Source organism: Thamnophis elegans, chromosome 6, assembly GCF_009769535.1.
Source record: "Thamnophis elegans isolate rThaEle1 chromosome 6, rThaEle1.pri, whole genome shotgun sequence".
Taxonomy (NCBI): Eukaryota; Metazoa; Chordata; class Lepidosauria; order Squamata; family Colubridae; genus Thamnophis; species Thamnophis elegans.
This window is the reverse complement of record NC_045546.1, coordinates 69942357-69964964: the sequence shown is the minus strand read 5'-3', so window position 1 is coordinate 69964964 and position 22608 is coordinate 69942357. Positions and strand designations below refer to the sequence as shown.

The 22608-nt window shown below is 36.8% G+C and overlaps 1 protein-coding gene across 1 annotated transcript in view; it reads left to right on the top strand.

The window, feature by feature from the left end:
• Positions 1-22608, top strand: part of LOC116510318 (ankyrin repeat and KH domain-containing protein 1-like) — a 124520-nt gene that overhangs the window by 63457 nt on the left and 38455 nt on the right. The window contains 7 exon segments of the mRNA XM_032219815.1: positions 10936-11075; positions 11188-11299; positions 11709-11854; positions 13255-13397; positions 15162-15375; positions 17377-17552; positions 20510-20672. Of these exon segments, the coding sequence (XP_032075706.1) occupies positions 10936-11075; positions 11188-11299; positions 11709-11854; positions 13255-13397; positions 15162-15375; positions 17377-17552; positions 20510-20672 (1094 nt within the window).

The following is a 22608-nucleotide window of genomic DNA, read 5'->3' as shown; positions in this document are numbered from 1 at the left end:
AGAATGTTATAAGCCTATAGTCATCCATAAGATGGAATCATTTTGAAAAGTATTACTCCACTAATTAAAGATAAAGACCAAAGATACTTGGAAGTGAGTGAAGGAGTGAGAATTGGTTATATTTGGTAATAAATGGGGCTTTATTTACTTGCCCATTTTGTACTATTTGCATGTTGTCCCAATCATAGCTATCCCATCAGGATAGCACTTCAAATTAGGGTATTTGGACTCAAATGATAGATTATTCGCTAGACAAGCACAGAATCTCCCCCCCCCCTCTCACACTCACAGGAACCATGTTGAATAGAATAAAAATGACCATTAATTAGCATATTTTCTCATAGTAGCCAACTAACATAAATGTGAAATTCCAAAGCAAGAGTAAACCCAATCCAGAAGTGGATATTGCAAGACTTATTGATTATGTTACTGATAGTATATAGCTATTTTATCTGGCTAGCAATTGATAATTTTATTCTCCATGAAATTGCTTAATCCTCTCAAAGGATACATGCAACTTGGTGACATTACTACATATTATAGTATCAAATGGTAGCGCATTGTGTGCTATGTAAAGAAAAAAAATCATTTTATTTGTACTAAATATATCACCATTCTTTTTCACTGGATGACTTTAGAAAGAGCTGTTCCCAATCAAATTTCTTTGATTAGCAGTAGTTAATGAGCTGCCCAAGGTAGCTCATTGTTCACCCATTAAGGGTGCCCCCAGCTGCTCACTTTAATGCATTGGTAGAGGCACTGTCAACTCTAACTGATGGGTGGCTAATGTTCTAGAAAACGGACCTAATAAAATGAAAATAGCTGTTGTAGGAGATGGATTAGTATGGAAGTGGATGGGTCAGCTTTTAGCCTCAATAAGCTTTTATTTTTGCTCTGTCTTCAAAGTGGCTGATTGATTTCACCTAATGATAGGGTTTATTCTAATCAGTTTTCTTAAATTATTGTATCTGTTAAGAGGTAATCTGCAGGTGTTTTTAATGGTAAGCAACATTCCATGTTTTGGGAGGTTTTGTAACACAAATGAAATTAAAATCTTATTAAACAGATGAATAATTTTGGAAAATGGAAAAAAATTCAGTTATTACCATACTGATAGGTGGAGGATTCATAATTCCTTACATGAAAATGTCTTCATTGAATTCTATTCTAAGTTTTTTTTCCTGACCAGCACAGGTAGTCCTCACTTAATGATGCTGATTGGGACCAGAAATTCTGCCGTTAAGCAGCATTGTTGTAAGAATGTTTTTTAAAAAAACCCACATAACTGCAACATTTAGTGATGGCAGTTCTGGCAGTCTCGATTGCCATCATTAAACGAGGGTCCAATAATTAGTATATCAAGTTATGATCACATGAGATTCTTGCTTAATGCATAAGTTCTTAAGCATCTCATGTGACCTTGACTTGTGACTGCCAGTTGATTTTGCTTGTCAGAAATTAATAGGAAAGGTCACAAATCGCAACACTCCAAATAATTAGAAAACCTTACCAGTTTATTGTTAGTCGTAAGAAAACTAACTCAAAAATTTTTATAAAGAACTTCAAAAATACTAGTGCCAATGAAAATCTACAAGGACTTGTTGATTGCATCTGGTGAAACTGACCATTGCTATTGACTAATTTCTGTTCAATCTCTTTTCTGATTAACAGCTGAATTTGGTTTAGATGATTGGTTTTATCAAAAACCTTTGTGTATCTGTCAGATTACCATATTTTGTTGAACCTTTCAAAAGAATAGTAAAGAATATGCCATGATTTAATTTACCAAACTTATGTTGGCTTTTCTTCAACAAGATGTAAATATTTAAAAATACTTTCAGTGGTCTCTTTTTAGTATTATAACATGTTCAATAATTCTAAAACAATTAACTTTCAGATAAATTTGAATTGAACTTGGATTAGAAAAGCAATTCCATCTGTTGTCATTACTTTTGCATGAACTGTTCAGATTCTGTCCCTCAAAATAATGATTTAGGCAGTGGTTTCTTTTTTATTTCTTTCCAGCAAAAAGAATTTAAACAATTCTCTTATCTATGTTATTTAGTGTTTATCCATTTTTATTCCTTTAATATTCAGTAAACTATTTATTGTAAGTGTGGGTTAATCTGATGGAAAGTTAATAATTTAACTTTAAACCAAGTACTTAAGAATTATAAAGGTAGCATCTAAGTAGGCAGTTCCAAGCAGGTTTGTTAAAAAAAATGAGTGTTCAAGTCTGATAAATTCAATATTTCTAGTTATTGAGAAAGTCCTTTAGGTATCGCTCCAATAATTAGTATATCGATTTTTATCCCACATACACTCAACTTTGACTTGAAAGTCCTGATATTTTGTAATTTTTTCCAGTCATTTTTCCTCACTTCTAGCTCACTCCTGGAGTGGCAACACCAATGAACAAGACTTTATTTTCAATAACTATTATATCGGGCATGTTATAAACAAGATGCCTGTCTGTTTGGATCTTAAAGTCTCATAAGACCTTAGCTGAATAATAGTAATTATTATTTGCTCACAAGAATGTGAAGTGACAGTTGCCAGTATTTTAGTTTGCATTGTCCTTCATAACCATCAAGTTCTTTCCAAGAACCTAGGCTGTTGTAATGTATTGGTATAGTATATATGTGGATTCAAGCCTTTTATAATAGACAAAATTGGGAAATTTTGTCAATGTGCAGATTATCCAAATTCCATGCAAGATCTTTTGGTGTGGCATCCAGTGTGCCGATAATCACTGGGACCACCAAGGCTGGTTTATGCCATAACCTTTCAACTTCAGTTTTCAGATCTTAATACTTTGTGATCTTTTCCAATTCTAGTCTGCTATCCCCTGGTATTGCTACATCAATTATCCTTAATTTCTTCTTTTCAATCACAAACATATCTGGTGTGTTATAATCTTAAGACTATCAATCTGTAATTAAAAAGCCCACAATATTTTAACGATATTTTCAACTACTTTTTCAACTATATTTTTCCACCAATTTTTCATTACAGTACATGATAATTTTACAGATGTTCCAGTGAATCATTTTGATGACTGTTGTTTATAATCAGTGCAAGAGCTGAGCATTTGATCTAATATTCTTCTATTTCTTTGCACAATTTGCACATGATTTTTCAATTCTGACTTAGCATTAGTTTGAAACTTTGCTCATGAGCACCTAAAATCAAGCTTTCATTTTCTTTTTAATGTTCTAGTTATAAACAGTGCCAGGTTTTATATTTATCTACTTTCCCCTCTTTTTTAAAGAAATTGGCCATGTACAGTAGTATGTTTTCTTACCAGCATTCTGTTTGTGTTTTTATTACATTATTCAATATTTTTTATTTCCTCTGCATTTAGTAAATTCCAATTTTTAACTGGCATCCATGGCTTTTTTTTTTCACAATCCCGGCTTTTTCATAATCAAATTACTCTTTTCTTCTACGGTGTTTTGTTTGATTTGTGTCTCTATCATCATATTTATTTATTTATTTAAAAATGTATTGGCCTTAATATTCCTGCAATATTGCCCTTAACTATTTTATTTTTTGCATTTGTCATTAGCTGGTTTCTGCATTTCTTTAGGAAACTTTCTATTTTATAAAAGTAGGCTTTCATTTTTATGGCATTTTTGAGGTTGCTTATTAATCCTAATGATTTATTAGAGTTTTCCCATTTAAACTATACATTATTGCTGAGGGTTAGGGGGTAGGGGAAGCCTACTCATTATGGTTGTAAGTCATAACAATCATAAAATGGGTCAATCACAGGATCGACCTAATTTAATGTTTTTTGTGGCAGTTCTTAAATGAGCACTACAATCTTAAGTGCAAACACTGCATTCATTAAGTGAACTTGTTTGAAAACTGGAAGTGCCAGCTTTCTGCAAAACTATAGTAAAACACAGTCATATGACCCCAAGACCCCACAAATGGCCATGCATGTGGCCATGATGCTGAACTCATGAAGTGCAGTCACATGACGTGAAGATTAAATTCAGAATCACTATTGCTCTTGTCACTTTGCTGACCAACGTTTCTAGCCATAAACCTCTTTAGAATATCATAAAGTTCAGGGAGAAGATTTTATTTTGTCATTATAAATGGAATATGTGCCTAGCATATCCATAGGAAAGTCAGCATAGTTCCTCATAGTTCAGGATACTCTTCATTCTTCTTGATAAATTGGGGGACTCTTTAAGGGAGGGATTGGGCCTGCTGATCTCAATTTTTTATCATTGCAACAGTGTTCTCATCAGAAAGTAGAATTATCAAAGCTTCTTGGGCAAGACCTCAAAATGTTGATTAGTTACAAAAAGATTTCTTCTCTTTGTTCTGGTAGACTTACAGTGGGAATATACACTATATTGCCAAAAGTATTCGTTCACCCATCCACATAATCAGACTCAGTTGTAAGCGAATACTTTTGGCAATATAGTGTACATATTAAAAATAGCTCTTTCTTCTCTACAGACAAGAATAATTTCAGTAATTTAACACTTTCTCCAGTATTTTAATAAAAAAAGTATGTCTCATTTGTTATCAATAATGACGTTATAAAAAAGCCCCTCATCATTCAATTCTAATCACAAAAGTCTCTTAAGAACTCCCAAAAATAGTAATGTATGTATTTTAACCTAATCAAATAAATCCATTTTGTAATCCAATTTATCACTTTCTTTAAGCAATAAAGCAAAATAAATATTTTCCCACTTATAAACAGATTTTTAAAGCCTTGTTGTTCAGTCGTTGTCAAAACGAAATATCAATAGCTATGAGACCACTTAACATATTAACCAAGATTGAATGAATCAAATTCTTTGCTTACTTTCCTGGTTCTTTAATCCCATCAAACTGTCCCCCAATGATTTTTATCATTTTCTCTTTATCTCCTCTCCAAAACAGCTTATTTAGTTTAAGACATCCCTCTTGTAAATCTGAAATAAGATTTTCTGAGTCCACTCCTCTGTTTTATTATTGATATATCCCCTTTAATTATATCCCATTTAATTGTTAAGACACCAGCTGGTTTTGTTTGTAAATGCATTGTGCCATCTTTTCCCAATTCAATCATATTCTAGTATTTTAAATCCATTTTCAGATTCACAGCATCTTTTTTCCATTTCACTTTTATAATCTTGGCATTTTTAAAAAATCCAATCCACATTCAAATAAGCTTGACCCTCTGTTATTTTTCTATATCCTCTATTACAGTATCAGACAAACTTGTAAGTAATTTTTGAGTACATTCGCCCCAAACACTTAATTTCTTTTGTAGTCAGATAGTATGACCAATTGAATTCATGGTTTATTTTCCTTTAATTGTAATTCTTAGGTCTCTCTGATTCCCTCTAATTAACCTTCAAGGTCCTTCTCATCAACTGTTTATCTTCCAATCAGCAAAATTTTCCCACAAGAGGATTTCTTACAATTAATTTCAAAATGAGGGCAAATATACATGTCCCAGTGTAATGTTGCAAGATCCAATCTGAGTTGGTCACCGGAACTAGGAACATTTTACTTTCAAAATCTTCAGATATTCCTATAAGTGTTAAACATCTACAAGGTCTATCAAGTCCATTTAGTCTCAGAATCAACATTCTAGGCCTCCTTTTTGCTGTTTAATCCTTAAACCTACATAAAACTTGTTTCTTCTAAGTTAGGAGATTCTCCCAGTACAATAAACCTTGTCCTTCCAAACTTCTAAACATCTTGAAAAAACATAATAAGAGTTTCCTAAAGTATTTAGGAGGGAAAAGTTGAACCTAATGTCTCTTAAAGGTGCCGAACTGCAGCTTAGGCAATGATTTTCCTTCAGTTCTCAGAGTTGTCAAAATATTGCAAAATCACTATTTGCAATCTCTTGGCATAGAGATTCTGTATGAAGTAAAGTTATGGGTTATCCCTTGTCTCTTCTCAATTCAGAGTGGAGTTCCAAGGTTCACCAGTTCCTCATTTGCTATTGTTGGCTACGTTTAAAGTGAAGTGTTCCAAATGTGGAGCTTCCCCCTTTATGAAGCATACCATTGATGCAAAATATGTTCATTCCCCAAAATACATTTCTTATAAGATCTCATATCACAATTTTTCAGAATGAAGCTCTCCTCCCATGAGACATTAATATTCTGTAAAAGTGCCTCTAATTGTCTTGGTTGGGACAAGAACATTTCATAACACCCGAGATTCTGGCCATTTGAGTTGTAAGTTGTGATGGTCAGTTAATGTGATCACCTCACTTAGTGATTGTTCTGACCCTGGCTTCCCCAAAAAGCATGAGGCAGAGTCCTGTTCCCGACAAAACCTCTTTTATAAATGAATGTGAATTCCTCTCATTCACATTCAGCAAGGCCTGGCAAACAGTCTTTCAAAGGAATATTTATGAGTATAGACCTTATCTATCTTGGAAAGCTTTCCCTGTCAGGGAAAAGGACGGCCTATAAATAAACTTATTCTGTTCTATTCTATTCTATGTAAATATTTTCCAAATGAGGTGCTGTGCAAAGAAAGATTGGGCACAGAGTCTCTGAGATTCATGGATAGATCTTCATACTCCTGAAACAATCTAATGACCAAATGAATTAATTGTTTCCTGCAAAGCCCGCTCCTCTTTTGCTCTTCTTTTATGTCCTGTGGGAGGGGGCCCCGTCTCTGCCTCCGACGCAGAGTCTTTGTCTAAGCCTTCCCTGCCTCCAGGACTGGCCCATGCTCCTACCTAACCTCCTCACTATCCGACTCTGCTGCCAGAGAGAAGATAACAATGAAACCATGCTATTAGGAAACATAACATAACCTGTATGTATTCTCATTATGTGAACAAGATGGGTTGAGAAGAATTCATAAGACAATAGATTAAGGAAAATAGTACGGAAGGCTTTAGTGGTATGTAAGAAAGTATCCAACAACCTTTTGTGACTCAATTTTCTTATGGGTAGACATCAGTGGTCTTAATTCTCCTTTAATATTTTTTTATTCAAAACTTTGTTAAAATAGCTCAGTTTCTTAACTGTTTTAAGAAACACAAACGTATTTAAAGTTTAAAATAACTTGATTTAGGAGTTTCAATTTTATTATTTTTGTACACATTTTGAAATCAAATATGTGATCCTCTAAACTAATGGAATTCTTAAGTTCAGTAGCATAAAACTCACAAATAGGTATCAGTTATACATTTAAGTTTTTCCTGTCAACTACAGTTGACAGCCAATATTATGAACCTTATTTGAATATTTGTATATGCATTAGAAATTTTAAAAATGTAGACGTCCTGTTCTTATCACAAATCAGGTGTGCTATAACAGCAAATTTAATAAATAACATTTTGCTAAAAACTAATTGGGTTCAGTCATAAGTGTTGTAAACAAGTTTATCATTTAGCATTTTATGTAAAATAAACTATTATGCTTTAGTTCAGTAAGCCATTGTAAAACAAGCTGTGCTATAAAATAATGTGGGACCCAGATATTAACCTGCAGCTTTTCACATTATACAAGAAAAACTCGGTTTGTCAGCCTCCTCACCAGCAGCCTTGCAGACTGTACCTCTATGCCCTCGGATCCGGGTGGAGGGGAGGGCTGTTCCTCAGAGGGAATCTGCTGCCTCATCATCACTGCCTGCCTACAGCTGATCCTCTCTGCATTTGTGAGGGCAAGCAGCTCCCTGTCCAATCGACTACCTTCCCAAAACCAGAGGGGCCTTTGATAGCATCGTCCTCAGCTCCTGGACTCCAGTCATTCCAGGGGAAACTTGCCATCCCCATCAGATGATCCCTATTCCAACCACTACTCCTCTGTACCAGAATACAATGGGTCCATGATAGTTTGCTTAGCAGTGGTTCAAATTTACAACAACGTTGGAAAAAGTTACTTACAACCTTTCCTTGAAGTTATGACTTTTGAGTGCTTGATAGCTGGCTTGCATTTTTAATCATTGTAGCATCCCAATTGTAGTATAAGTTGAGGACCACCTGTAGATAGATGAAATAATTTGCCATTTTTCATTTATGGTACTTTTGGATATCTATTTATTGAATGCTTTGAGCTAAAACAGTTCAAATTATTACAATACAACATAATTCTATGTTATTCATTCCTTAGTCATATATGCAGTATTTTTATCTTGTATTTGGTTTATACATTTTTTGCTGCTATACTGAGCAAAGTTCTTGTTTCATGTGTGCCTAGGTACTACAGGTAATCCTTGACTTAACGACTATTTGAAGTAATAATAGTGCTAAACAAAGGGACTTAATACCATTGCCCAAAGTTGTGATAGTTATAGCCCCTCTGCATCCCTGGGATTGCATTCTGGGTGTTAAGTGGATGCCAAGTGTCCTAGGATCATGTAATCACCATTTGTAGTCTTCCCCTGCCAGCTTCCCCAAAAGTTCAATGGGGAAGCTGGCAGGGAATGTTGCAAGCTGCTGCTGCTTGCTGAGAGAACTCCCTCAGGTTTCTTGGGACTGGCTAAAAAAGCTCCATGCTGAAATTCAAGCAGCACTTTGGCACAGGTGATTTCGGCCAATCCCCTAAGAACAAGAGGACTCCCTCTCATCTCTGGAAGAGGATTAGTCTTTTCCCCTCCCAACAAGCTCCTCCCCCCATAGTTCACTATGGCAAACTGGCAGAGAATATGAAGCTCAAGCCTATGATGGCAGTGACAAGGATAGTGCTGGGCCTCCCTCACTCCCCTGAGGGACTGCATACTCCTTATCTGAAACTCCTCTCAATGACGTGAGATCGCTTAAAGACGGCAACTGGAAGTTCCATAATAGTATTTGTTAAGTGAAGCAGTCATATGACATCTCATTTAATGTGATGACATTCTGGTTCCAATTGGGGTCATGAGTCAAGGATTATATGTGCCTTCCACATATTTTGGAACCATCAAGTCCCAATGGCACATTCAGGATTTATAACATTTCAGTTTTTAATATTTTCTGAAAGCATGCATTTTAGAGGAAAAGTGTTTGAAAGTGCCAATGGTAGGACAGAGAAACAGTATCTAAGAGCTTACTCCAAAAAAGTAGGAAATTATTAGAAAATTCTCTTTGGAACTTCATAGCAGGTAGGTCAAGATTGGATGAAAGGCAATCCTGGAAATAACTCCACAACAAGCAGGACTTGAACAATCAAAAACAAAACTTTGAGTTGCACATGAAAGCTAGGCTCTAGCACATTGAAGTCACATGATCATAGTACCAAGTACTACCAACATACGTAGTGCTGCACTATGGACTGATTGAATCTTCTGAATGTTCTTCAAAAGTGGCATATGTAACAGCAGTCCAAATCGATGGTGGTGAGAGTGTGAGACCCCTGGTTATAAGCAGGATGCTTTTATTTCCATTGTCCCTCCCCAGTTGCATCAGATAAAAGGATTTGAAACCTGGAAAGATAGATCTATAAGAGGGAGAAATGATTGCTTTTGCCAAACCTGGATTTAATAATACTAAATTTAATATAAATTCACATGCACAAGCAAGTCATGATGATGAGAGGTTTTACTGGAAACACACCTGGCATTTACTATCAATAGCCTGATTTTGTATTACTTGTAGTAAGTGAGCCAGGGGTTGGGAAATAAAATAAGTGGGTGGTCAAAGTGTATGTATAAAATATATTTCTTATCTGTTTGAAATGTGGACAAGATAGTTTCACAATCACTAACTATAAACAGGCATGGTCCAGATTTTTCTTATACCATTCACACTTTTTAGGATTTGCCTCATTTTTATTTGGACATTTGATTTAGAGTATTAAATTAAGATTCTTTCTTACACATTTCAGGAACAGGAGTGTGGTTTTGTATTTTCTTTAACATGGTTCATGAATATACCATATTTTTGGAGTATAAGATGCACCGGAGTATAAGACACACCAAAGTTTTGAAGAGGCTTTTTTTTTTAAAGTAGGTAGGTAGATAGAGGGATAGAGAGAGAGAGAAAGAGAGAGAAATACAGTAGGTAGGTAGGGAGAGAGTAGGTAGGTAGATAGATAAAGGGATAGAGAGAGAAAAATAGAGAGAAATACTGTAGGTAGGGAAAGGGGGGTAGATAGGTAGGGAAAGGGAGGTAGGTAGGTAGGTAGGTAGGTAGAGGGATAGAGAGAGAAATAGAGAGAGAGAAGTAGATAGGGAGAGAGAGTAGGTAGGTATGTAGGTAGATAGAGGGGGAGAGAGAGAAATACAGTAGTAGGGAGAGAGAGTAGGCAGGTAGATAAAGGGATATATATATATAGAGAGAAATACAGTAGATAGGTAGAGAGAGAGTAGGTAGGGAGGGAGGGAGATGTTTCCAGGTGTATTTATCCATGTGCTGGAGAAGGAAATAGCTGACAATCTGCAGCACCTAAGTGTGTTTCTGCACAGCACTTGATCAATGTAATTCTCATCCATCAGTTAAAGAGCTTTCCAAAAAGGGGGGAAAAGTTTTTGCACTCTGCAAACCTCCCAAAAACGGCCCATTTTTTTTGTGAAAATGGACCCGTTCCCCCCCCAAAAAAAAGTCATGAATAGCCTTGGGGGGGGCTTGCAGAGTGCTCCTGGGGAGGTGGGGGGGCAAAAATGAGCAAAACATGGTCCATTTTTCACGAAAATGGGCCCGTTGTGGTCAAAAAAATTATAGAGTGCTACTGGGGACTGGGGGGGGGGCAAAAACAGCCAGTTATTTGCTCATTTCTGCCCTCCCCAGCCCCCAGGAGCTCTCTGAAAGCCTCCGTAAGGGTGTGCACAGCCATTTTTGTGAAGAGGCGGGGATTATGGAGGCAAAAAATGCTGTATTCAATGCATAAGACACACCCAGATTTTCAGCCTCCTTTTTTGAGGAAAAAAGGTGCGTCTTGTACTCTGAAAATGCGGTAATAGCAAAACATGTCAGTCTCTTGGAAAGATGTTCTTCATGCAAGAGATACTGAGCACGTTGTTTTTCCTTCCCAGCTGTCAATAGCAGAGTGCCTACCGGTTCCAATTCCTCACATGTCATGGATTCGGCTACACCTGAGTCCTGTTCACAAACGCTCAGTATGACTTCTCAGTCTGTGCTTCCTACATACCCTTCTGTTGATATTGATGCCCATGTGAGTAATGTTGATTACTGATACAGCTATATATTTTGAAAACTATTTTGGTTAAATGATGCAATAATTACACAATTTAATACAATTGAAATGCATTTTTTCCTATCTTAAGACGGAGAGTAATCATGATACTGCACTGACGCTTGCATGTGCTGGTGGGCATGAAGAACTTGTCTCTGTGTTGATAGCACGAGGTGCCAGTATAGAACATAGAGACAAAAAGGGTAAGCTATTAAAGTGCTGCTATTTATCATTGCTTTTATTTTGAAATTAGGCATATACAATCAAGCATCCCATTGGTTTATCATAATTTTCTGATGACTTGCAACATTGATGTTTTTTCCTAGCTGATGATAAGTATTTTGGCAGCAAATCTTTTTTTTAATATGTAATTCAAGCCTTAATTAAATGAGGGGTTAGAGTTTCAAAAACACATTGCTTCTGTTTCTCCCAAATGTTCGATCACAAACTCAGAACTTTTATTTCATTTTGTACATAGTGATCTTGATTGCTACTCTGTATTGTGAATTACTGTATTACTGATTTTGAAACACTCTGGTTTTACTGTCAGCATAACTTAACTTTGATTCTTGTTTTCCAAATGGCTTCTAATAATAGAATCATTTCTGTTAGGGTTTACACCACTAATTTTAGCTGCAACTGCTGGACATGTTGGTGTTGTAGAAATACTTCTAGATAAAGGTGGAGACATAGAAGCCCAGTCTGAGCGTACTAAGGACACACCACTTTCATTAGCATGCTCTGGTGGCCGTCAAGAAGTAAGTGTTAACATTTTAAAAAAAACAACTGTACATATGTTTTTGTTTAACTACTATAGTCATAGTTTGGAAAAACGGGATCTAACATCCTGATAGTATGTCTCCTCATTTGGTACAATATTTTACTGCATATTATAATTAATTGCATTTCTTAGATTATGAAAGCATGTATTGATTCTCCAACCCACCCAGGTTGGGTGGACATCATCCCCTTAGAATATATCCACATATTCTGTATGCTTCAAAAATAAACAGTTTCCTGTATCCACAGCATGTCCACAGATGCTTCCCTTAATGTTCTCCAAGTTCTTTGCTCTATTTCACTTTTTCATTTTATTATAACCATTTTTTTTAAATGGGAATCTTGCTGCTACAAACAAAAAACAGTCTTTTGAATATAAAAATGCTGGATGCAAGTTGTATGTTAAGCTTTAATTGTTTCCACTTGCATCCTCCCTCCAGGTGAATAGGACTGAGGGAGGGGTTAGTCTAGGGTTCCCTAAAGTAGTCCATATCAGCCCCAAGGGATTATCCAAAGGGTTGATGTTGTTATTATTTATAGTATTATTAGTGTAGATAGTGTTTATTAAATTATTTTCATATAATAAACTTTTGGAGATTGATGAACAACCTGAAATTTCATGAAGGAAGTCAATGAGCTAAAGAGATTTAAGGAATAGCAAGTGGCATTCTGGTTATTCAATGCTTTGTAATTAATTATGATCTCTGTGGACCATTTTATGATTTAGCAATCCTTCCCTTTCTGCTATATTGCAAGACTACAACAGTGAGTTTTCAAAACTTCAGATCTGCCAAGTAATCCAAAAAGATTGGGAAACCTCAGTTAATTCTGAAATTACATGGAATTTATGAGCATTATACATTCCATGTAATTTCTCAGATTAATATGAGTCTCCGATGTTTTAGGACTGACTTCTTGCACATATTTTTGCAGCAATTTTAAAAAACAGTCCTGCAGTCCATTCTATAATATCTATTCATAAAATGGGAATTCAGTAAGGCAGTAGTATGAAAAGTGAAGATTTGACCTTAACCTGTTTGTTTGTTTGTATCCTGCCTTTATTATTGTTACAAATAATTCAAGGTGGGAAACAAACTTAGCACGCCTTCCTCCTCCTATTTTCCCCATAACACCAACCCTGTGAGATTGATTGGGCTGAGAAAGAGTAACTAGCCCAAAGTCACCCAGCGGCTTCATGGCTAAGGCAGGACATTAACTTACTATTTAGTTATATATACATCATAATTTTTCTATGACATTTTCCATACTTTTGTTATGTCCTGGAGCAGTGTTGCAAGATTTAAAACTCAATATTTATCCTGAGCACATTGGTGCTATTGTCAACTTCTGATAGTGTTAATAATATTCCATATTTCAGGTGGTAGATCTTCTCCTAGCACGAGGAGCAAACAAAGAACACAGAAATGTATCTGATTATACTCCTCTAAGTCTTGCTGCATCTGGTGGATATGTTAACATTATTAAGATACTACTCAATGCTGGAGCAGAAATTAATTCAAGGTAATTGGTTCAGAAAGATTTTGGATTATCTGATGAATATAACATAAAGTAGCGTTGAATTCCACAGATTTGTTGCTTTTATCCATTCAGACATACTAAACAAACCTGGTGATTGGTAGATGAGCTTTTTTAAAATGGTAATTTTATTTTTAAAAAATTACAATTACAGTAATAAAATATTAGTGCAAACTACAAACAAAAGAATATGAAAGAAAAAATGGTTGAAAAAAAGAATATAAGAATATAATAAAGAAAAATATATGAAGAAATGATCTATATCATCACAAGTGTAAACCATTTTAGTAACTTAAATCCTTCTCTGAAAATAGAACAAATGATCTCTTATTCCCATATGCCATCTCTTATCTATAAACAAATAGATACAAACAAATCCTTGCATTTTAGTCCTAGTGTCAGCAAAAGTCCATTAAGGATTACTAGAGATGATAACATACTTATTTTAACCTTAATCAAATAAACCAATTTTATATTCCTTCCTTTTGCTTCTAATGATTTATTCATTTCAAATAATGTCCCAGAACTTAATTTTTTGCCTCTACTCACAAAATTCTTTGAAGTTTTAACAAGCCTCTTTTATAAAGCCAATGTAGGAAAAATTATTTGTATATCCTTTTTCATTATTAAGACATCAGCCAATTGCTTTTGTATGTTCAGTGCAACATCTGTTTCCATGTGATTCTGGAAACCTGCCATTTTCAAATCTACTTTCAAATCAAACTCAGTCTTGCCAGATAAAACTTGTTCTTCTTCCATTAATATTTTTTTAATGCAGACTGTAGAAGCAGACTCTCCTAAAATTAATTTGACTCCATTGTTCAACAATATTTAAAATGTCCAAAAATGTTTTGCTTCATTCTGTATTGATAAGTTGAATTTGAATGTTCTTTCATTGTAACCATTAGTTTCTTTGATTTCCTACTAGTGACTAATTTTTAAAGCATCAGTATTTTTTCAAAAAACAGAATTTTTTTGAAAAAAAAATTCCCCACAGGAAGGGTTCTTCATAGTTAATCATAGTTTATTTCAAATTTATCTGAATCCTTAGTTCATTCAAACCTTCTGAAATCAACGTTTTAATCACCCTTTTGCTATTTATTCTCTCTTTTTTTCAAGTCCATAGACTTATATTTAAAACTGTAACTAAAAATAGAAGGAAATTCATTCGCTACTATAAAACCTGTTGATCCAAAGGTTCCAAAACAGTTAACAAGTAATTTCCAAAAGTGGTTAGAATAGAAAGTATGCAAACCAGTGTCCTTTCCAAGACACAGATTTCAGTTTAAGCAAGATGACTATTACAGTCTTTTCGCAACGAACAACTAACTATCTGTGTACCTCTGGTTGTTCTCTCCTTGTTCAAAGATGTATTTTTGAAGAACCACTGCTACTCACTGGCTCTTCATTCAACTGTTGCCCTTGACTCCACTTTCCATGGAGCTATCTTTAGTTGCTGTTGTGATTTGTAGATATGCTGTGCCATGATTTTCAGAATTTCATCCAGCACTTATATCTTGCTAGTATTCTTAGCATATTTCAAGTACTTTTTGTTCTTCGTTTCCATTACTTTGTGTTTCAAAATCTAGCTGATTTTTATATAAAATGCACTTTCCAGCAGTGAAATGAGGATGTATTTTATTACACAACAGTCAGCTTTTCATAAAATAATTATATTCTAGAAATATTTGCCTCTACATTTGTCTAAATTATGTCGTTATATTTGTATTTATTGGCTTTCTTTTTTAGGACTGGGAGTAAATTGGGCATTTCTCCTCTGATGCTGGCAGCTATGAACGGTCATGTTCCTGCAGTAAAACTATTGCTTGATATGGGTTCTGATATTAATGCCCAGATTGAAACCAATCGGAATACCGCACTTACTTTAGCCTGCTTCCAAGGCAGAGCAGAGGTAGTCAGTCTGCTTTTGGATAGAAAAGCCAATGTTGAACATAGAGCAAAGGTAAGTAATCAATAGATTTCTTTCTCAATTGAACTTTGATGAGCATGATCTTGTAATAAAAATTAAAATTGGGGATTGCCTAAAGGAAGTTGCCAGTCACCTTACCTTTAGAGGTTCACCTGAGTGACCTCAGGGACATGGAGTGATTTAAACAAAGAGGACTATGGGTTGGATGCCTATAGGCAATTTACCCATGATATAAAACCCACAATATAAAATATTAAAGCAATAAATATTTAAAATTAAAATTACCAAAAAAGTAGCCAATATATAACAGGGTGAAGATGGAGTCTTTTCTTGATCCACTAACCATCTCCAATATGGCATACCCTTCCCCCCCATAAGGACTCAGGCCAATTGTTTGAGCCAAGTTTAAAGCCCTGCCAGAAGGCCCAGGGGCTGGGGTAAATTTCACTACACAATATTCCAAAAGCCGGGAGCCACAACAGAAAAGGCTGTTCTCCTGGACCCAATCAGCTGGAATTCTTTGACTGACAAGTTCTGCACCAGGCTCAACAATGCACAACATATACATTTTTAACAGACATCCTTTATCATCTGTAGATGAAATGGGTGACACACAATATAATACATACATACATTCTTTATCTTCTAGCAGTATTCATGCACACTTATGGAAGGAGATTATGTATGCACTTTTAGCAGCAAACATTATTTGGAAATGCTTAGAAAACATAATCAAACCTAGTGCTCAGAGCTCCACATTAGTTGAGAAGCAAATGATTTTCATCTTTAATTTACCCATTGATTTAAGATCCCAGGAGACTTCCTCCTAGGAGACAACATCTGTATTAAAGTCCAGCATAAATGAAAGGCTGATGATTACATAATATTGCTTTTGGTGGAAAGGTCTATCAAGGTTCTGGTATTTTCAATACATCTAGGAGTATTGTCCTGGTATACACCCGGTTTACCAGAAAACAAGACATAACTAAAAAAATAAACCCTAGCATGTTTTTACACGTGAGTCTAATATAAACCCTGTCACCAAAATAAGCCCTACTTAAGAGCCTGCATAGCCAGCAGCCTGCCCATTCCATCTGGTTGCTCACAGTGCCGCAACAGCAAGGCATGGTGATGGTGGATCTGCCCCATGCAACCTGCATTGGCTTACCTCAAGGCCGCCACAGCCAGGCCATCAACAGCACAACACTTACTTTGTGATGGCAACACCAGCAGCCATGTGAAACAGCAGCCAATATGGCTGCTGGCCCACTTCTGCTTACTTGCGGCTGCAATGGAGCAGGAGGCTGAGTGGTGTGTTGGTGCTGCAAAGCAAAGCAGGTGTCCGGGTGTGGATGGCGTGATTGCCGGAGTGTTGAGGTAAGCCAGTGCAGGGCACAAGAGGCAGATCCTCCCCCTGCCTCACCTCTTGACTGCAGTACTGGCGCATCACTTGGCCTCCTGCTCCATTGAGGCCGCGAGCTAGCAGAAGAAGTGGGCCGGCAGCCAAACAGGGTCCTGCTGGACAGAGCTGCCAAAACCACCACTGTGAGGCGTGTGTGTAGCCTGGTGGGGGCCTTGAGGTGAGCCGGTGCGTGGTGCAGGTCCATCTCCCTGCCTCACGACAGCAGCATTGGCACACTGCATGGCCTTCTGCCCCACCTTGAGCAAGCAGAAGTCGGCCTCCCATACATGGAAAAAAAATAAGACACACTCCAAAAATAAGCCCTGTGCCCAAAAGAAAATAAGACCCGGTCTTATTTTGGGGGAAAGATAAATACTGAACTCTAGGAAGAAAGGGATTTTCCTTAATTTGCTATGTAGAGGCTTTGGAAGAGTGATTTTTCTATTCTATGTTATAGATATTCCAAAACAAAATGGGTAGGTAACTGATAGATAGTATTGTATATTATGAAAGAGTTGAGCTACCCTCTTTTAATGTTGATTGGATTCAAGTGGCTTTGGACTTGGAATTGAAAATGGTTAGTAGTAATTTATTCATATAAGTTTGAATTTCAAGCAAATTATTTTAAACAGACTGGACTCACACCTCTCATGGAAGCTGCATCGGGAGGTTATGCAGAAGTTGGAAGAGTTCTTCTTGATAAAGGAGCAGATGTCAATGCTCCTCCTGTGCCTTCTTCAAGAGACACTGCTTTAACTATTGCTGCAGATAAAGGCCATTACAAGTTTTGTGAGCTCCTGATTAATCGGTATAGTATTTTCTGTTATATTAGAATTGTACAAGTTGAACTACATGCAATTTCCCCAACCAGTCTGATCTGGCCCCGCCCTTCATTCTACTGCTTAACTTCAGTGGCAAATTTGCATTTCTTTGTTTGTCCTCCCCATGCTTTCTATCCTTGCCCTCACATATTTGTCACTATTGCTGTTGCCTTTCTATGTTTTGCCCTTTAATTTGTGTGTCAGAGCACCCTTGCACCTTGGCCAAAGCAAAACTTTTTTCAGCAAGTATGTTCTGTGCCATCATTGGCCAAAAAAGAACCATTTATATAGGGCAAACGCAAACAGATTTCTTTTTGTTTAGAAATGAGTCCTTTGTAATAAGGAAATTTGTGAAATTTGCCTCAGCTGACCTACATTTAGGGGTTGTTTCTATGTTGTAACTATTGGCCCTTCCCATTTAAGACCATTTCCCAGGTTTTTGTAATTTGTTTTTTCAAAGGTATAAATGCATGCTAGGCACTTTATTCCTCTTTCATTTATTCCATCTTTATTGGCCTGCCTTATCTCTTCATTGTATTGAAAGATCATTTAAGGAATTTCCCCTTACCCAATTTAATTTAAAACTGAGAGATGGTAAAAGAAGGGAAAATCAGTTTCCACACTTCAAACTAATGATCTCAAGTCAGGAAGCTGGGAACTGCTAAGTGGAGAAAATAAGCTAGATATTACCCATTCACAGTTTCAAATCCACAATGATTTTCCATTAGATTTCTATAAGGCAGAAAATCCTATAACTAAATAAATTTTATAACTAAATAGGGATACTGAGAATGTTATTATAGGGGATAGAAGTGAGTTATTCTCATAAATTAAATTTTCATTAAATTATACTCTTTATTCATTAATTTCATTTCTATAACCAGATCTATATAATTTAAGTTATAGTAATTTATTTTTCATTTATATGCTAATACCCCAGTACTTTTTGAAGTATAGTTTAGAGGCAAATCTGAATTATTATTTATATTTTGCCTTTATTGTTTTTACAAATAGCTCAAGGTAATAAATATATTCAGTACACCTTCATCCTCCTATTTTTCCTACAACAACCACCATATGAGATGGTTTGGGTTAAGACAAAGTCACTGGCCTAAAACCAGATTCTCCTGTACACTGCTTGGAGAGTCCAAGCATGGGTTAAATCAGTCTGGTTGCCCTAGGACTGAATTAAAATACTTTAGCCATGCCTCCTGTTCCTCCTTAAGGCCAGTTTTTAAATTCAGTCTGGCCTGCAGGAACGCAAATTGAGAGAGTTTCAGCTGTTTTTGGAATATTAGGCTTGGATTCCAAATTGTGCGCAGGTTTGTTATTTTAGCTTTTATTTTCCTTCATTTCTGGGGGGGTTTTTGTTTTTGTTGGGGGAAGGATTTTTTGCCTTTGCGGATTTTCGTAGATCTGAGGCATTATTCGTGTTGTTTCAAGCAGGATCAATTGGGTGGAAGGTGACATCATCCACCATAGGCTGAGAGCATGCATCACCCTGGCATATGAGCATCAATCCAGGACAGTTCCACGCAACATCATTGCCCACTTCCACGAGGAGTGTGGCCACGATGGCAGCTTGGGCTACCCAGGCAACAATAAAGGACATTTGTATGGCAGCGACATGGTCATCCCCCTCTCTGTTCGGAACTATAAATTGGACACCTTTGCATTAGCCGAGGCTTCATTTGGCAGAAGGGTGCTACAGCAAGTTCTTTTTGCAGCCGAACACTTGTCCACCTCTTCTACCCGCCCTGGGAACAGTTAACTTTCAAACTTTAATGGAATTTGTATGCCGCCCACTCCCTAGGGACTCTGGGTGGCTCACAACAAGTAAAAGTATTTAAAACATTTAAAATTACAGAATTAAAATCAACACAACATCCATTTCATCAAATGGGGCTGGAATAATCAACAGCCCCAGGCCTGCCGGAACAGCCAGGTCTTGGTCGCTTTACGGAAGGCCGGGAGAGTGGTGAGGGTCCGGATCTCAGCAGGTAGCTCGTTCCACAAGGCCGGTGCAGCTACAGAGAAGGCCCTCCCTCGGGGAGCCACCAACCGGCATTGTCCGGTCGAAGGCACCCAGAGGAGGCCCAACCTATGTGATCTTATTGGTCGTTGGGAGGTATGTGGCAGGAGGCGGTCTCTCTTGGGTGTGTCCCATGCTTGGACTCTCCAAGCAGCGCACAGGAGAATGACCATTGACTTACCTGAAGGGTCGTTCTCTGTGCACTGTGGGAGAGTCCAACCTGCCCAGGTATTGTGCAGACCCAGGGTTCGGGCATACCAGACATTAGCAGTTATAGCAATAGCAGTTAGACTTATATACCGCTCCATAGGGCTTTCAGGCCTCTCTAAGCGGTTTACAGAGTCAGCATATCGCCCCCACAGTCTGGGTCCTCATTTCACCCACCTCGGAAGGATGGAAGGCTGAGTCAACCTTGAGCCGGTGAGATTTGAACCGCTGAACTGCAGATAACAGTCAGCTGAAGTGGCCTCCAGTACTGCACCCTAACCACTGCGCCACCTCGGCTCTCTCCACGCCATATCATCACACCTTTTTGGTTCCAGTAATCATTAGAAAACTGGCCTTAAGGAGGAACAGGAGGCGTGGCTAAAGTATTTTAATTCAGTCCTAGGGTAACCAGACTAATTTAACCCATGCTTGGCCTCTCCTGCAGCGTACAGAGAACGACCCTTCAGGTAAGCCAATGGTCAATTTGAATTCACTACCTCCCACTTTCTAGCCTGGTGCCTTAACCATTAGTCCAAACACCTGAAATATTCATTTCTAGTTTTCTCTTATGGCATTTATATGTTGATAATTAAAAGTAATATGAAATTGTTAACCAGGTGCCATTGATTTTTTTTTTGCAAAGTAAAATTTAATTTCAACTGGTATCTGAATTATTTATTTTAATAAAAATTGATTTCCTTTTAGGGGAGCACATATTGATGTTCGCAATAAGAAAGGAAACACACCACTCTGGTTGGCAGCAAATGGTGGTCACCTTGATGTAGTGCAGCTACTTGTGCAGGCAGGAGCTGATGTGGATGCTGCAGATAATCGGAAAATCACACCCCTTATGTCTGCATTTCGCAAGGTAATTTTATTTGATGGATTTGAGATTAAAATATTTAGAATTGAGGCAAGCTGCAAATATTTGAATTATTGAAACTTAATTGCTAGTACACCCTTTTTATATCATTGCATACATTTTATTTCATATCTCATTGATTGTTAAATGTACAGGTAATCCTCAACATAAAACCACAATCGTGCCCAAAATTTCTGTCACTAAGCCAGATAATTGTTGTGAGTTATCCCCATTTTATGACCTTTCTTGTCACACTTGGTAAGTGAGTTACTGCAGTGGATAATTTAGTAGCAGGGTTTGTTGTTAGGTGATTCTGACTTCCCACTTTGCTTGTCAGATGATTGCAAAAGGTGATCACATGATCCCAGGACACTGCATATAAACCAGTTTATATGAACCAGTTGTCAAGCATCCAAATTTTGATCGCATGACCATGGGAATATTACAATAATAATAAGTTCTTAGATACTTTGTCCATGTTTATTCGGAAGGGGGGAGGAGGAGAAGAAGAAAAGGAGGGGAAGGAAGAGGAGGATGATTGTGGAAGAAGAAATCAATGGTTGCACCTATAGTAATAGGAAAGTTTGGAACAATGCCCAGAGGTTGCCTAGATACTTGGAAATTTAAAACTTCGACCTGAATATTCTGACAGCAAAAAACTACCTTACTCAGAAATGCCTGCCCGCTCAGTTGTTACCTTAACAGTTCTTAGGTTCTTGGTTAGGACTTGAACTGTCAAATCAAACTGAAGATTAAATCTTAAATAATAATAAATCTCCTGAAAGTTTTAATCAGAATTTCCTTCCAAAATTCCTTTCCATTCCCCAAAATCAAAGACTCTCCTATAAATTGAAACATATCTCTTAACATTTGTTTTCCAGTTATATATAATGTCCATTCCCCAATGTCCATCAGTCTTTTTGAAATAATCCATTTCATCAGCCATCAGTTCTGCCAACTTTTGAGTGTTTATGATCCATAGTCCCTTCAGCTATCTCCAAGCAACCTGCCTTCAAACCAGACTCCTGCTTCGGGTTTGCCAGCAACAAATTAAGTTCCAATCCATCCAATCGTATACTTGGATTTGACAGTTGTTGCTTGCATCTGAGTATCATCTTTAAGTTGATTTAAAATCATTGTTAAGCTACCAAACTTTTTGAGTGAAATTTCAGATAGGTCTTGTAAGTTGAAAGGCATTTTGTTTTCAAGGCTTCCCCAAATGTTCTTGTCTTTAATATAATTTGTTTCAATTTTGTTTTAATTCAAGATTCTTCTGTATTAAACTTTTACAGCCAATCATAAACAATTATCAGAAACTGGGGAGGCACTATAACAAAAGAGCTCAAATTGAAAAGATCTCCCCGTAATAAAGAAATACAAGGAAAAATTAAAAATTAAATAAAGATTTACTTTTAGAAGTAAATAAAATACACAATCCCTGTAGTGAAAATCCAGTAGAAACATAAATCATTACTGATCCCTTTCACATACCATTGCTTCCATGCTGACAAAGCAAAACTAAAATGATTTATGACAGTTATCACACACAGGAAATTCATTTAAAACACTGCAAGGGGTTAGAATAATATAGTATTCAATTAAATTCAGATTAGAGCTGGAAAGGACCTTGGAGGTCCTCTGCTCTAACCCTCTGATCAGGCAGGACACCCTATACCATTTTGGGCAAGTGGCTGTCCAGTCCCTTCTTCATCAGTGAAGAAGCACCCCCAACTTTTATTGCACTGGTTAATTGTTCTCACTGTTAGGAAATTTCTCCTTAATTCCAGGTTAGTTTACTTGTCTTGTCTTGATTGGTTTCCATCCATTGTTCCTTGTCTTGCCTTCTGGTGCTTTGGAAAATAAATTATTTGTGGCAGCTCCTCATATACTGGAATACTGCTACCATGTCACTCCTAATCTTCTTTTTCTAGATTAGCCATAT